Below are 15683 nucleotides of genomic sequence, written 5' to 3'. Positions count from 1 at the left end.
AAGAGTATAACTTCATAAATCATAAATAAATGAAGTAAATTGAGAGTTTATTGGTACTTTTAATTGCCACATGTTGCTCCCTATACTCAATCAAGCAAGATTCCACCAAAATAACCAATCCAATTCAGCTGCTTTGAATCCGATCCTATTATATTCTTATGGCCCGTTTTGCGCCCGAAACCAAACTACTTGCTTTGTTTTTTTGGGTTCTACCTATCAGTCAAAATAAAATAAAGTCAGAAGCAATTAAAGATTTGTTTCATTAACATCTTAAAAAATTTATTTTAGTTTTTTAAAATTTAAAAATTTGTTTTGATTATTTATTTTTAAAAACTGTTTTGTAAAACTATTTTTAATAATATACTTTTTAAAACTAAAAAAGCGAAACAGATAAATTGTATTTTATTTTTCATTTTTCAGTTTTTTTAACTCTTAGTTAAAAACTATTTTAAAAATTGAAGTTGTCAAACAAATTTTTTTTATTTTATTTTCTAAAAAACAATTTTTAAAAATTAAAAAATAAAACACAATCAAACAAACCTTAAATGTATGAGATTCAAAACTTCTGCTCTTTTTATGAATGTTTTATGATTCCATATGCTAATCCTGTGCCGTAATTATATTTATATATTATATCTCATGATTTTTCCGTTAAATATAACCAATAAGAGTATTTTTATGATACATAAATACAAATATGGTATTGGTATTGGCGGAGTATACTTTCTTGGAATAATAAAAATAAATTATTATGGGTAATTTTTTTTTAATTTATAGATGATATAATTAATATTAAAAATTTACATGCGAAATCTTGAGTTTACATCTCAGTTGTGTTAAAATCTAAGAACGGGACAATCTTTAACTCCCACACCAAAGAAATTAAGATCTGTCGTTTTTTTAAAAAAAAAATTCTGTCACTTAAAGATTGACGTGAAACCTTGGGCCAATAGGCTGAGAGTCGAAATTGATCTTTCTAATTAAAAAAATATATTAGACACCCCAACAATTTGTTCCCTCACCCCCAACAACCTCGTTAAATTTACAAAATTCGTCAACTATTTAAAAAAAACATCAATTTCATTTATACAATTTTTAGAAAAAATCAGTACACAAGTGGACGTTCCGTTGAAAAAATTAGTTCTAAATTTTTCTACATTTTGTAAATTTGAGACACATTTATGTATCAAAAATCTTATATTTGAAATATAAATATATCTCCTATTTTTAACTATTCAAAAAATCTAGAGCACGGGTAATTTTTACAAGTAAAAAATAATAACTTTAGTCAAGGCCGATGTTGCAGCCAACATAAAATTTCTTGAACTTAATTTTTTGCTTGCAGTGACATATGGTTGTAAGTATTTCTTGATTCAGTTTCAATTGAGGTCAACTCAAATTTATATTTTAAAAGAAAATAAGTAAAAAAATTGATTTAAGCTCTAGGTTCTAAAAAAAAAAAAAAGACATTCAAATTTTCATATTTTTGAATCGTAAAATCTCTTAGAATTATGTATTTTTTTTAGATTAGGGGGACAATGTGAGAAGTGTGAGTTAAAATTTTCGTGTAATTATATACTTGTTATGAGTATAAAGATATGGGATATGAGACATTATGTTTTAGATTACAATGTTTTTAATCGGTGGTCTTTATAATTTTGAGTCTTAAATCTAAGGTTTAAAGTGTGTTTGTTTTAGATGAAAAATTCTATTATTTAGAAAAAAGGTAAGACATAACATGATAAAATCTCCCTTCTAAAAAAGTGAATAAGCTCCTTGAAATATCAATTAATATTTTTTAAATTTTGTAAAAGATTTAATATAAAAGAAAGGGAATTTTTACTCTTATCGTGTCACTATTTTTATTTATTTCTCTAGATGATTGTATGAGGTATCTAAATAAATAAGATTATCTTAAAAGAAAACATATTCCTAATACTTATAACAGATAAAGCATATAGCAAACTAGTCTAAACTATTTAGCCTTTGATGAAAAGGGAATTGAATTTCAGTTGGCTGTAGAAATTAACATAATCTTTTACTGTGATTTCAATTCTGATGATGATATAGCTATTAGCTAGAATGCCCTCATTAAAGTTTTTTTTTTTTTTTTTTTTTTTTTATAATAATTATTAGTTTTGAGTTTTCAAAAGTGGTATATAGGTAATTTTTTTTAAAAATGGATTATTAAAGAAAAAACCATTAAAGTGTCAATAAACAATCAATTACATTGGTGTCCATATATTTGATCATCATCTTATTTTATATATATAGCTGGTTAAATTATATTGCGAAATATGAACTTATCCTAAATATAAATTTTAGCCTCCTTGGCCATGAAAATTATGCACCCACCATAAAAAATTGATCAGATGAAGGGGCCATGGGCATTCTGTAATTGAGAAAAAATAAAATGTCATGTAGCTTAAAAGCAATGGCCCCTTTGCCAATTTTGAAAAGTACTATAATTTTGGACTTACTCTATATTACAGACAGAAATTACATTATAATTTCTCATCAAGTCACTCTCAATCGCACCATTGCCACAAGTACCAAACGTGATTTACAAACCGCATACGTAGCCTACTTCCTGATCGTAAAAAATTTCATGATTATATATTTATCGTTTTATATAGTCATATACATAATAGACATCATTTTTTTTTTTGGTTTAATTAATTTCCAAGAATAAAGCTCTTCTATGTTCCATATTGTTTATGGTCTTGTCATGTTTTGGATAAATGTGTGGTAGTAATAGTACACAACGTCTAGTACGTCTGAATTTTGATGTTTACTCTCTCGGATATTTTGCTGTTTTATTGTTTGTTTGGGTTATAATTAATTTCAATGTTTTTACATCATCCACCATAGAATAGTATTTTAGTTATTTGTAATTTTAATTACAGTCCATGAAATTCATCTCACGTAATGAATATCTACATCTTATAATGGTTTAGACAATGATTTATTTAACGTCGGTTAGATAAATTTAATTTTAAAAATATTTTTTTTTATCATATTTATATCAATTATTTAATTGTTTTGATCATAATCAATAAAAATTTATTAATCTATACTTTAAAATAATTCTTTAAGTTAACTATAAATGACTATCAAAACTATATGGGGCAATATGATCTCAGTACTTAAAATTATATGGGGCAATATGATCTCAGTACTTAAAATTATTCTACGCACTTTATCCGAAAAAAAATATTTATGTACGCAGGGCAACATTAATGTGAACACAATTAGTACTATTTTTTAATTTATATATGAATACATTAATTTGTACTACTTACATCTTAGCCACTGACACCTGTGTATTATTTATAAGGTTGGTGATCCATGTACTAACTCTTAGAAAATACTTTCTTAAAAAAATAACTCTGAAAAGGACGCAAGACATGATCGTTGTGTGTTATACTTATAGGAAAATCACTGTGACCGATAAATTTTAGAAAGTTGAATGTGTGATCTAAATTGTTCGAAATGAAATTAATTAATTAATTAATGTGAAAGTATGTGTATTCGATACAATAGATAATTGCGATCCAAACTTTACACTGACTGAAATGACAAGTTGATTTTGCAATAGTGAAATAAAAACCACAAAAATATAGTATTAGAAAGAAAGGATTAAAACATGAAAATAAAATGATGAAAAGGAGAAAGTGTGGGTTTGATAATAATGAATGCAGTGAGAAGTCGCAACAGTAAAAACAATTTATGCGGATAAGGTTTTGTCATACGTATGGGGTCAGCGTAATAGCATTCCACACACTTCATATTATATTTTTGTCTTTTTTATTTGTCTTCTTTGCCTCTCATCAACTCACGTGAATGTCTTATCATTTATACCCATTACTTTTATTTTCTTAAATTGTTTCGGTATTTTTTTCATTAGGAGACTCACCGTCGTTATGTCTTTGGTTTTCACATTTTATGTTTGAAACCGTAGAAATAAGCAAAGCATAAGTTTTTCACCCCTTACTATAAAAAAAAATTCACGTAATACGTAGGTCAGTCTAAAAGTTCATATATACACACATACACAAAAGATGCATAATTTTAAGAAGCTCTAAAATTTTCTTATTTTAGAAATGTTAGTATTTGTATTTTAGTAATCAATAGTATTATTATTATTATATATATACAAGTTATATTTATATTAAAATTATTATATAGTTAAAATAAGAGGTTTACATATAATTGAGTTTTTGTTCTTAAAAAAATCGTCGGCATATAAAATTCTTGTACATTTCAGTCTAGTTGTCATTCTCTCTCTATATTTCTTTTATATTCATCTTTTTCGTTGCATAAGATGGGTGATTTAAGATATTTTTTTGGTATGAAATCAATCATTCACATTGTTTTTCCTCAATAATTTTACCTATCTAAGTCATTTTCACATAAATTAATTAATTTTTTAATCGTATTTTTCTGTTATCTCATCGATTAAGTGTGATGATGTTTTGTTTTTTCATCTCGTTGCAGTGTTCATTTAATCTAAAATTACGGATTTACGTTAATCTAGTATATACAAATTCAATCAATGATTTCAGCGTCATCAATGTTATAGATATGGAGCCATGGATATTCTAATTATTTCAATTTTATCAAATTTATTGGCATATTGTCGTTTTATGCAATTAATTTTAGTGATATGAGTTTGTTTGTTGATTCATCTTTTTCAGGTTTAGCGAATTTGTATTTGTGTTCTCGATCGATGTACTCTATTTACTTGAATGAATTCGTTTTTAAGTATAAAAATATAAGGTTAAATAAATTTTTTGACCCAATAAAATTTTAGTATTTTTTTCAGTCTCTATAAAAAAATTAATCACCTTTCTATAGTTTTTATTTTTATTTTTATTTTTTTTGTCCCTGACTTCAAACTATGGGTGGGAATAGGCTGAACCGAAGTATGCTTTGCTAGGCTCGAGTCTGATCTGGTAAACAATTCAAGACTTAAGTCTAACATGTCGTATGCTTACTTTTTAGGTATGAGCTTGACATTGATAGAAGTTTGATATGGTCTGTTAGTCTACTTAAAAACTTATTTTATTTTAATATTTTTGAATAAATAATCAAAAATATCTTTAAATAGATTAACAAGTTAATATGTCAATTAAATTAAATTTTATTTTGATATTTAGCTTCACATTTTATAGAATATGACTTTATACTTAAATATATTTTATAATAATAGCTTTAAATATATCATAAAAGTAAATGAGGTTAATATATGTAAATTATTAAAAGTTAAATATATAATAAAAAAGATTAAATTTAAAAACCTTGACTTTATCTATTTAAGGCTAAGCCGTAGACCCTTAGTTGACTAATCTATTCTCATCTCTATTTGAAACCAATATCTCTATTTCAAACCAATTACTATACATCTTTATAACTTTTGAATATTCTTTTGCATTAATACTAAGAACATATTGAAAAACTTTCTTATAAAGATTGATAATAATAATAATAATATCTATTGTTTTACCAATATATCAAATCATTCAAATTCATCCAATAAACAATCTAATATATATATATAAAGACAAAAACAGTTCTTTTCTAACTTCGGAATCGTATAAGAGACCCTCACGGTGCAAATTCAAATTTTGTTATCTTAACTTACAAAAGTTCTTTTGTCAAAAAAAAAAAAAACGAAAATTTACAAAAATCGTAACCCCTCCTGCCAGCTCAATATATAAGTAGAACAATGTACGTATATATTTGTTCAACTCATATATAAATAAATTACCGTAAACTAATCTATCCACATTTAATATAATTGTTTCTAAATAATTAATAATTCTTATATTAATTTTATAATATTATAAGGAGATGTTTGTTATAATTAAGGGTAATTTAGAAAATGTACTTATTATTTGACATGAAATTAATAAAATAAAACAAAATTCAATAAAAAATTAAATTAAGAGTATTTTCTGTGAAAAATTATACACTCAACTATTATATTATTTAATAAACACGAAAATAATATTTTTATTTATAATTAAAATCAAATATAGTTTTTTACACTTCCTTACTTTTATATTCTCTATATAATAATCATCACATTTGTAAAAATAATTTGTCTGAAATCAAATACAATTTTAAATTTTTTTAATTATATTATTTAATTAATATAATATAAATCATTCTTAATTTACTATTCTCTCACTGTAAATGAATAAATAAATACTCCGACGTAGATTAATATGAATAGTTTTTTTTAACATATAAAAAATATCAATTGCGATAATTATTTTAGAAGAAATTATTATTTTTACTTTCATTTGCTATCGCTCACTGGTGATCACAGTCACCGTTAATGTAGTAATAAAATTAAAGAGTAGAGGAGAAAATGTCCCCTCGCTTTAATTCCTACTATGCATATTTACTTCAGTCAATAAGTATATAAAACAACATTTAATGTAATTAAATAGTCTAATTTTCATCAAAGTTTTGATCAAACATCAATAAGTATAATTTTGACCATATTCATATAACTTAATTTACCAAAAATAAGTATATTAAATTTTATTTTCTTTCAAAAAATAAAAAAAATTGATTCTTATATGATGAAGAGGGAGTAGATCACATGTTGCCACATATATGATCTCTGATTGTATTCTATATATTTGTAGTGGATCACAAAATGGAACAAGTCCGTTTCATTTGCTTATTTAAACAATACTTTGCACTCATTCATATTCTCTTTTCTCTCATTATTTTCTGTGTATGCATCCATGATTCCATCACCACCTTATCACCATTCACTATCTCTGGATCTTAATCAAGATCATCATTACCATCAATTTTCTACTCCACACCATCACACTTCATCATTTTCTTCATATCCCCCAAATTATATTGAAGAGGTAAAATATTATATTTATTAAATATAGTTAATCCGTGATCATATTCATAATATATAGTTATGATGATCACTACTATATGTCTGAATTTGTTTTGATCATGCGATGTTTAGGTTGAGAAGATGATTCCTTCAACTGCAGAAAAGCATGACAGCAGAAGCATGAAACAGAAACTGACAATTCGATGGAAAAAAGAAGAAAGTGATGAAATGAATAATAATATTGAATCAGTTGAGAGTGCGGATACAAAGATGATAGATTCTGATGACGTACCAAATAAAAAGCAATTAGAAGTGTCACCGGTAGGAAGAGATAATAGCAGCAGCAGCAGCAACAACAATTATTCAACTACTCCAACTGTTAGGGTTTGTTCTGATTGCAACACCACTAAGACCCCTCTTTGGAGAAGTGGACCAAAAGGCCCCAAGGTATTTCCTACTTACTTTCTTTTCATTCATTTTCAATTCAAATTTCATAATTAACCGTTAATTTAGTAACATCACCAACTATTGCAATTTTCATTAATACTACATTTTTTACGTAATCACAGTATTACCTAATAGAACTATTGATTGACTAATCACTTTTCTTTTTCTTAAGAGTTAGTTACAACATCGTTAAAGATTTTAATCATTTTTATTTTATTTTTTATTTGTCAATTAACAACTAATTACTAACACGGACAGTTTTTTCTCTTTATCAAAGTGATTAAGAGAAAAAACTGTTATTTATGTACTTTTTAGGCTTAAACTTTTGACAAGTGCTTTATCAATAAGTAGGATTTGAGAAGAACAGCATTATATTATATTACTTTGCTAATTAGTTAGTTATGGTGTTGAAAATTTAACAGACACTTTGCAACGCTTGTGGGATTAGACAAAGGAAGGCTCGACGTGCTATGGCGGCGGCGGCAGCAGCAGCGGCAAATGGTGTGATGACAGTTGATAAGACATCATCTGTGAAGCAAAATAAGTTGCAGAAAAAAGAGAATAAGTCCAAAATTCATCACTCTTCAAAAGTACCACATATGAAAAAGAAGCGCAAGGTTGAAACTAAACCATCTCAAACTACAAACAATTTTAGTTTCGAGGATTTTACATTAATGTTGAGTAACAATTTGGCTGTTCAACAAGTTTTCCCTCAGGATGAGAAGGAGGCTGCTATCTTGCTCATGGCATTATCTTATGGATTAGTCCACGGTTAAGATTTTAATTCGTGTTTATTTAACTAGCTTTTTTATCTTTAATATGCTACTATATCGATCTTAGGACTAGTTTTATTTTGTGCTACAAGAGGTGCTATGAAGTTAGGAAATCATATTAGGAAAGGGGAAGGAAGAATTGGACAAATAAAGTTACATTGTTGTGTGTGAGGAATTGAATTTAATGATATATGTTTGATTTTAACAAGTAGACAATAAAAATACTATGAGAGTCTCTTGTTTATGAATTTGTTACTACTATTATTATATGAAGAAGTACAATAACATTCATACAGACACATCTACAATTTTTATATACTCGTTTAATATTATTTTTTTTCTATATATTTATCTGCATATCACATTATCACAATATTCTTTTCATCAACATATCACAATACTCTTTTTTATTTATTTAAAACTCAAATTATATACACCAAATATTTTTTTTAAATATTTTTTTTTAAAGTAAGAGATTTTGTGTTGAAATTCTCACTATTCATTGCCTAATTTTGAAGTGGACTTTCGTAATTCATTTTCAATGCACGTACTCTTAATTTAGATAAGTTAAATTGATTATGTGGTGGCAAAATTTAATTTTGTTTTTACAAAATTAATTTTAGATAAAAGTTACTTAATGTAAAATTAATGTTTGAGTATAATTAGATAATATAAATTGAATAATAAATTTTTGATAAAAACCACATTTGCATTAGAATTAATTTTAGAGGGTCGTAAATCAATTTTAATTGATATAACGTAAACGAAAACCAATTTTATGTATGAAACCAAACATATATACTAATACATTAAGAATTGCCGAAAAATGATTGAATACATGGAACTATACTGCTTTCATTTTATAACTGGTGTCATTAGTAAAAAAATTGATTAAAATGAGTGTCATTCTCATTTTTCACTTTAATTTTTTTTTATTATTTTTTTTTAATGTTGTCACTCCCATACTTTCCTTCAAATATAAGAATAATTCTTTAACCCACCTCTAATAAATTAACTATCTATTATTATTGTGTAGTAATTAATAGTACTCTTTAAAGTTTAAACTATTGTAATTTTAAGCACAACCGTGTAAAAGAAAAAATTAGTCGTTATTTTATAAGGGGAACGAAATGGCTACTCTTTATTTCAGGTGAGAAAGCAACGTGACTACTTTTTCCTTTTATGTTCCCACGTTGTTTCGTGTTCCGTATCATTGAAACGGTTTAGTATTTTGAAATGTTTTATAATATAAGATTGACCTATCCCGCGAGATTATCAATCATGACAGTGATGATTCATGTTTGAGATGCAGCTTTTTGTGTGCGTATAGAGAGAAGAGATCCTTTTGTGGGATGCCATTCTTGATTTTACATTTTGTCTGCTTGACAGTAATAACGCAAATAGGTAGCTGGCTAATGGCTAATAGCTAATAGCTAATGGCTAATGGCTTGGCTCTTGAGATGGTGAATTGGTAGACACAAAACAAGAGCGGCGTGACTCAACAAGACAACAACTTATAAATGAATATGGTTCAAATGAGACAACTCTTGACACTGCTATCCTATCTCTCATTCAAAATCACAATGGTCTAAAGTTTTTCCATATTTGTCTATTCAAAAACACTGCTTCCGTCCAACAGTAAATTTCATTCAAAGTTTTTTATAAATATTAAGAAATAAACTAATTATATAAAATTTTATTTTATCAGATTATTTATTATTGTTGGAATTTTTAATATTTATTTATATAATAATAATTAAAGTGTAGTATAGAAAAATATAATTAAAATTACATAAAAAGTTATAAATAATAATTATTTTAAGATATTTTTTTTATGTAAAACGAAGTGAGTACTAATACTATATAATAAATGAATGTATAAAATTATTTTTTTGTCGGACATTGAGATTGTGATTCTTAAGCAATATTTGAGTATTGTATGTGAAAAAAATGTAATTAAAATGAGATGTTTTATTAAAGATGGGATAGTAAAAAAATTGTCAAAAACAATAGAACAATGACGAGCAAGGTAAATGGAAAAATAGTGATGTAATAGATAAAGAAAAAATAAATTGTTGAAAAATGTAAGATATTCATGAGGGTCAAAATATAACAATCCAAGGTAAATTGGCTCATAGGCAATTGTTTAAAAAATATTTTGTTTTTATTTTCGCGCCAACATATTTGATATTATGTGACTTGAATTTCTAATGATTTTTGAATCTTAATTCAATTGATAAATGTCGAAATTGTTAAGTTGAACATTATATTTCAATTTGAATTCGATATCTTACAAATGTGTATGAGAGTTTATCATCGTTACTTATCATCTCGTCTAAAAAATAATTCTTAAAATGAATAATTATTATTAATAGAAGATAACATATTATAATGAAGATGCATTTTAAAAAAATAATAAAAATAATTTATGACATTTTTATTGTTTCTTAAAATATAGATAATTATTTACTTCAAAAATTTCTTATATTTTTGTTAACAAGTAACATAATTTTTTTTTTAAATTTAGTAAATGGTCCCTTGACTTTCTATTTTGGTTATGTGTTCGTTCATTTGAAAATTTTAACCGATAAATGATTATTGCTTGAATAGTAATTTTCATGGACTCAATAACTTCTTTATTTGTTTCCTTGAGTGACATTTGTTTTTAAATTTTTTTCTTCCGTTTTTATATTATATTATTTAAAAAAAAATTTGCTTTAAAAATAAATTTAGTTCTCTTATTTTTTAATAGTTTGTAATTTAAGTTGTCATATTTAAATATGAAAATATAATCCTCAATTTTAATTTTTTTTTTTTTAATAATTTCTACCACTTGATTTTGGTCTTTTTTTATATATGTGATCATTTATATGTACATTAAATTTTGTATTTTATCAATAAATCCTTGTTTTTTTTTTATTTTTTTTTAAAAAAGACTAAAACCATAAGAAAAGTTACATATCCCGAATAATATCTCTATTGTGTAGGGAATATCAATTAAAATTTTCAACAACAAAAAACATAAATGCAATGAACGAAAATTTAAGAGATACAATTTATATAACACCTTTGTCCTTAATTATGAGCGTCTTTTGAAAACAAAATGTCACTAAATATGAGTTTATTCCAATTTACTAGATGCATTTTATTATTTTTCTAAAGATATTTTTTATTAATACTAATAATTTATTTCATTGACATCCACACATAAAATAAAAATACATGAACTAAATTATCAATTTTTCTTATTAAAAAAGCAAAACATGTAATATAAATCTATATATATATATATATAGTAGATTAATGTATTTAAAGTATCAGAGAACTCCACTTATTACGATAGAGAAATTAATGTAAGTTGAGGTCCTTCAAAACAAAACTACAAAGTTGACCAAAAACAAAGATTACAAAAGGAAAAAGACAAACTCACACCGAAACCACACCCATATTGTGTATCAAAGACTTTCACGATTGTTTTGGTATCAAAATAAGCAGTGATCATCGTTGTTTGGTTTTCATGAAATGACAAAGAATGATGCTCCTCCACCTGTATCTCCAACTGGGTTACTCATGAAGCGCTTCAAGTTCGTATGGCGCTTTCTCTTGCTCTCCAATCTTGCACTTGGAGGTCAGTTTTGTCTCTTTCTACCTCCACTTTACTTTATCGTGAACTTCTTATTAATGGGTCGTTGCCTATTACTGTAACCAATGATCACAATGTGTTTTTGCATTGCCATGCTTTTGCCTATCATGTGTTTGATAAATTGCCTAACACATTTTTTTTGTTACTTTTCCTTTCCACAAGATGCCCATATGGCACCTGCACACGTTTCGTTAGATTCTGTGTCTCATTAAGCTAGTTGGTTTCTTTGACATTGGAAGAATCCATTCAAAATTTCAAACAATTTTCAAGTTTTCAAAACATGTCCTTGATTTAGATTTTTCTTTGAATGGTTTACTATTGAGAGCTATTTGATTGCATTGTTCATGTAGAGATGATTGACATTCAAGATATATTACATAACTATGTGTTCAAATATATTTTTGCATTTTCATGATTTCATAACTATTTGTTATAGTTCATGGTTGTGCTGGGAAACACTATATCAACTGACTCATTGCCTTTATTAAATATAGTCGTTATGATTTTAGTGAAATAGAGAGAGTATTTTTGTTGCATTCGTATGGGGCTATGGGCATTCAAGATAGGAGTTTTTTTAATCCAAATTTGATGGTGTTGAAATTATAGATGAGTCATCCTTGTTTGGGTATTTGGTGGCATGCAAGGGAGAATCTCAAGGATTATCACTGCAATAATACGTGTATTGGTCCCTTTTCTCAATAAATGAATGCCTAATCATTACTTTCTCTAAAATGAAATATAAGCAAAATTAGTAGTTGAAAAGTTGATATATATAGACTAAATTTTTAACCCTATACATCAACCTTTCAAGTACCATTTTTGGTTATATTTAATTCTAGAGGGAGTATGTAACTGCATGTTGTGATGGAGGATTGGTAGTTTTTGGACTTGTCTAATATTGTTTGTCTACAACTTGTACACCTATTATGTTTGAAAAGAAACTTATGATTAGAACACCCTGATGGTTCAGCCAGTTGAAAGATGTGTTTGCATTTAAACTTACCAGTCTGAAAATATGTGGGTCTGTCCTTTTTCTCTTTCTTTTTTCTGGTTCTTTGTTACATTTACATTGATGAAATTGTGAGAACACGGTCGTCTAGTGATTGGTAGCTTTTTAGTTTTTATTGATAATACCTTGTGTACTTGCAGTCTTGTGAGAACACGGTCGTCTACCATGTGAAGTCACTGACCACTTGAATTATTTCCACTTATATGTTACTACCAATTACTGATGATTTTGTCCCTCATTAAAACTAATGTCTTTTGGACTTTGTTTTGTTAATTTGTGATCAGTTTAAAAGGGGTGATAGGAAAACGATATGTTTCACAGATAGTATATTTTGTTGATAATCATATAATGTTGCATCATAGGTCAAAACATTTATGCATCATAGATTCATAGGCCTCAACTTCAAATCCCTTCTAGGCACTTTGATGTCAAGAAAAAAGTGGAAATGGAAACTCTAGTATATATAAATTACATTGGCCTTTGGTCTAGAGGGAAGGTACCCTTTTGGTAAAATTTTATATGACCTTGTTACATTGGCCTTTGGTCTAGAGGGAAGGTACTCTTTTTAAATATTTACAAATTTTGATTGGGCCAAACCTATTTAATATATATAAGTTGGAGTAGAAATAGCCTAGGCTGAGCTAGGCTTTGCAAGTCTCAAGTCTGGTATGATAAAAGTAGTCAATGCCTAATTCTTGTTTGGTATTTGTCATAGGCTTATTTTTTAGGTCTGACCCGATTTATTGTAAATTTGATATAACCTGTTATTCTACTTAAAAAACCTATTTGATATTCACGACTTCAAATAAGTAATTTAGTCTATTTTTAGATAAACTAACGAGCTTATAGACCAATGAAGTTAAGTTCTTTTTAGATATCTAACATTACATTTTAGAGAATCTAACTTTACATGACATTCTATTTAAACTCTTTTTTATAATACCTTTAAATATTTCAGAAATGGATGTAGGCTGGTATGCTAAAATTGCAAAAAGTAAAAAAAGTCATGATTTAACACTATCAAATTGTATATAGCAATAGTAATTTATTTATATTTACTTAATTAGGCTGAGCCGTCTTGTCAAAAATAAAAGGTTTTTTCAGCTGTTTGTAGTCTGACCTTCGTACCTTATAGGCTTCTAAAAAGTTGACTTTGTCTATTTTTAAAAAGTTTGGTCAAGTCTTGGTTGACGCAGGCTAGGCCATAGGCTCCTATCGGTTTGTCTGACCAATTTCCACTGCTATCTATAATGAAAATTACCCACATGGCATGAGAGGGTTTATTTACCTAATTTGCTTTTGTTGCTCCATGATTCTTATTTGATAATTCACAGCTTTTCTTTTTGCAAGGGCACAACGGAGAGACTCAATGGAAGTTCATAGGAAAAGAGCAGCGCACAGATTGCATAAGGGCAAAGCTACCGTTGAAGTTCCTCCTGAACCCATCACAAGATCAATGGACCTAAATTATGAAGATTTCTTTGTCCCTGTTGTAATGCCCCTGGAAGTGCGAGCTCCGATTACTGAAGAACAGCAACGTGAAGTTTTCAAATGGATGCTGGAAGAGAAAAGAAAAGTGAAACCAAAGGATGCTATGGAGAAAAAACTAATTGATGAAGAAAAGGACATTCTTAAGCAGTTCTTGCGTGCAAAGTCTATACCCAAGTTTTAACTTCAACTGCACTATTTCATATTAATAACTGATACATTGAAGTTTCAGTCTGATAAATAGTCTTGACTTTGACTAGCTCATCTATTCCGAAAGTTCATTTTTTGCTGAACAGGACAGTAATGAGTTAATGGCATTGCATTTCCAAGAGTTTTAGGGAAGCAAGCATCAACTTAACCTGACTACATTCTTGTATTCATTCAGTTGTGCGTTAGGAGAGAACTGTAGTCTGTAGCCTTCTTCTTAATTTATGGATTGGAGCATAGATATTATGCAGGAACATTAGTGTTATATCAACAACTTCATTAAAAATAAGAACCCCATTGCCCACTGGTAGGTATCTACTTATCAATTATATTATTCTTTTCTTTTTGCTCTTAATGTATGATATCTTTGTATCTTTGTTGGTTGTGTGCTTGGATGATTGATAGAATGAGGTAATGCCAGTTGCTGTTCTAATGATTAAACTTATGTATGATCCACAGCGGGTTTATTATTCTCGCTTTTCAAAGCATACTCACTGTGAATTATTATCTCAGCTCAATTTATGGCCACACATCCATTTTTGCTAAATCCAAACACTAAATTTTGCGTTGAAAACAATTGTGGGGGCACCTACGTATTGGCAAAAAAAGATAAAAGAAATGATAGCGACATTAACAGTGAAATGTCTCTCAGACACATGGTTATGTACTACACTTGATATTGTTTGTGGCGAACTTGTCATGTGAAACTAGGTAACGCTGATATACTACTATTTCAAGTGGATCAAGCTGCACAACCAAAGGGTTGTTTATGTTACAGAACTGGATTTGAGGTGTAGTCACCATAGTACATCAGCTATTGATGAAGAATGCATGGTTGGAATTGATTTTTTAATCTATTGTAGTAACAATCTAAGACATCCAATGGCTCAGATTGTCTAACTGCTGTGAATATGAATCTCAAACGTCATTCGAGATGGCGCCAAACTTCCTGCACATCCTGCAGACGTTGTCCTATAGAGCCAAAAGATTGTTGTTCGATTTCTCTCTCATTATTATAGGGAAAAAAACATCCAATTTTGTCTAGGTCCCCCACCTGACAATTGTAAACAACTTATCTAAATCTATACGAAAGATTACAAATGTAATATTTTCTTTTTTTGAATGAAAAATTCCGATAAGTTCAAGGGTGACAAATAAGATAGTCTTGCATTATGTAATTTTTTACTATTGAATCAATAAATTTCATCGTATAACATTTGATTCAATGGTGAAATTTATTAATCC

General features: G+C 27.6%; 2 protein-coding genes across 3 annotated transcripts; both read left to right on the top strand.

Moving 5' to 3' along the window:
- Positions 1–6602: 6602 nt before the first annotated feature.
- On the top strand, positions 6603–8390 carry LOC101491168 (GATA transcription factor 21). The gene is made up of 3 exons (XM_004507874.4): positions 6603–6893; positions 7004–7318; positions 7741–8390. Exons 1-3 carry the CDS (start codon positions 6762–6764, stop codon positions 8092–8094), a joined length of 801 nt encoding a protein of 266 aa, XP_004507931.1. The 5' UTR covers positions 6603–6761; the 3' UTR covers positions 8095–8390.
- Positions 8391–11427: 3037 nt separating this feature from the next.
- On the top strand, positions 11428–14742 carry LOC101490645 (uncharacterized). Of its 2 annotated transcripts, none has more exons than XM_004507872.4 (2): positions 11428–11719; positions 14078–14742. In XM_004507872.4, exons 1-2 carry the CDS (start codon positions 11614–11616, stop codon positions 14413–14415), a joined length of 444 nt encoding a protein of 147 aa, XP_004507929.1. In that variant the 5' UTR covers positions 11428–11613; the 3' UTR covers positions 14416–14742. The 2 variants fall into 2 exon arrangements, with proteins under 2 accessions (XP_004507929.1, XP_004507930.1); XM_004507873.4 differs by having other exon boundaries at positions 11429–11719; positions 14094–14742.
- Positions 14743–15683: the final 941 nt, after the last annotated feature.

The sequence above is a fragment of the Cicer arietinum genome, chromosome 7 (genome assembly GCF_000331145.2).
Source record: "Cicer arietinum cultivar CDC Frontier isolate Library 1 chromosome 7, Cicar.CDCFrontier_v2.0, whole genome shotgun sequence".
Lineage (NCBI taxonomy): Eukaryota > Viridiplantae > Streptophyta > Magnoliopsida > Fabales > Fabaceae > Cicer > Cicer arietinum.
This window is presented reverse-complemented; position numbering and strand designations above follow the sequence as displayed.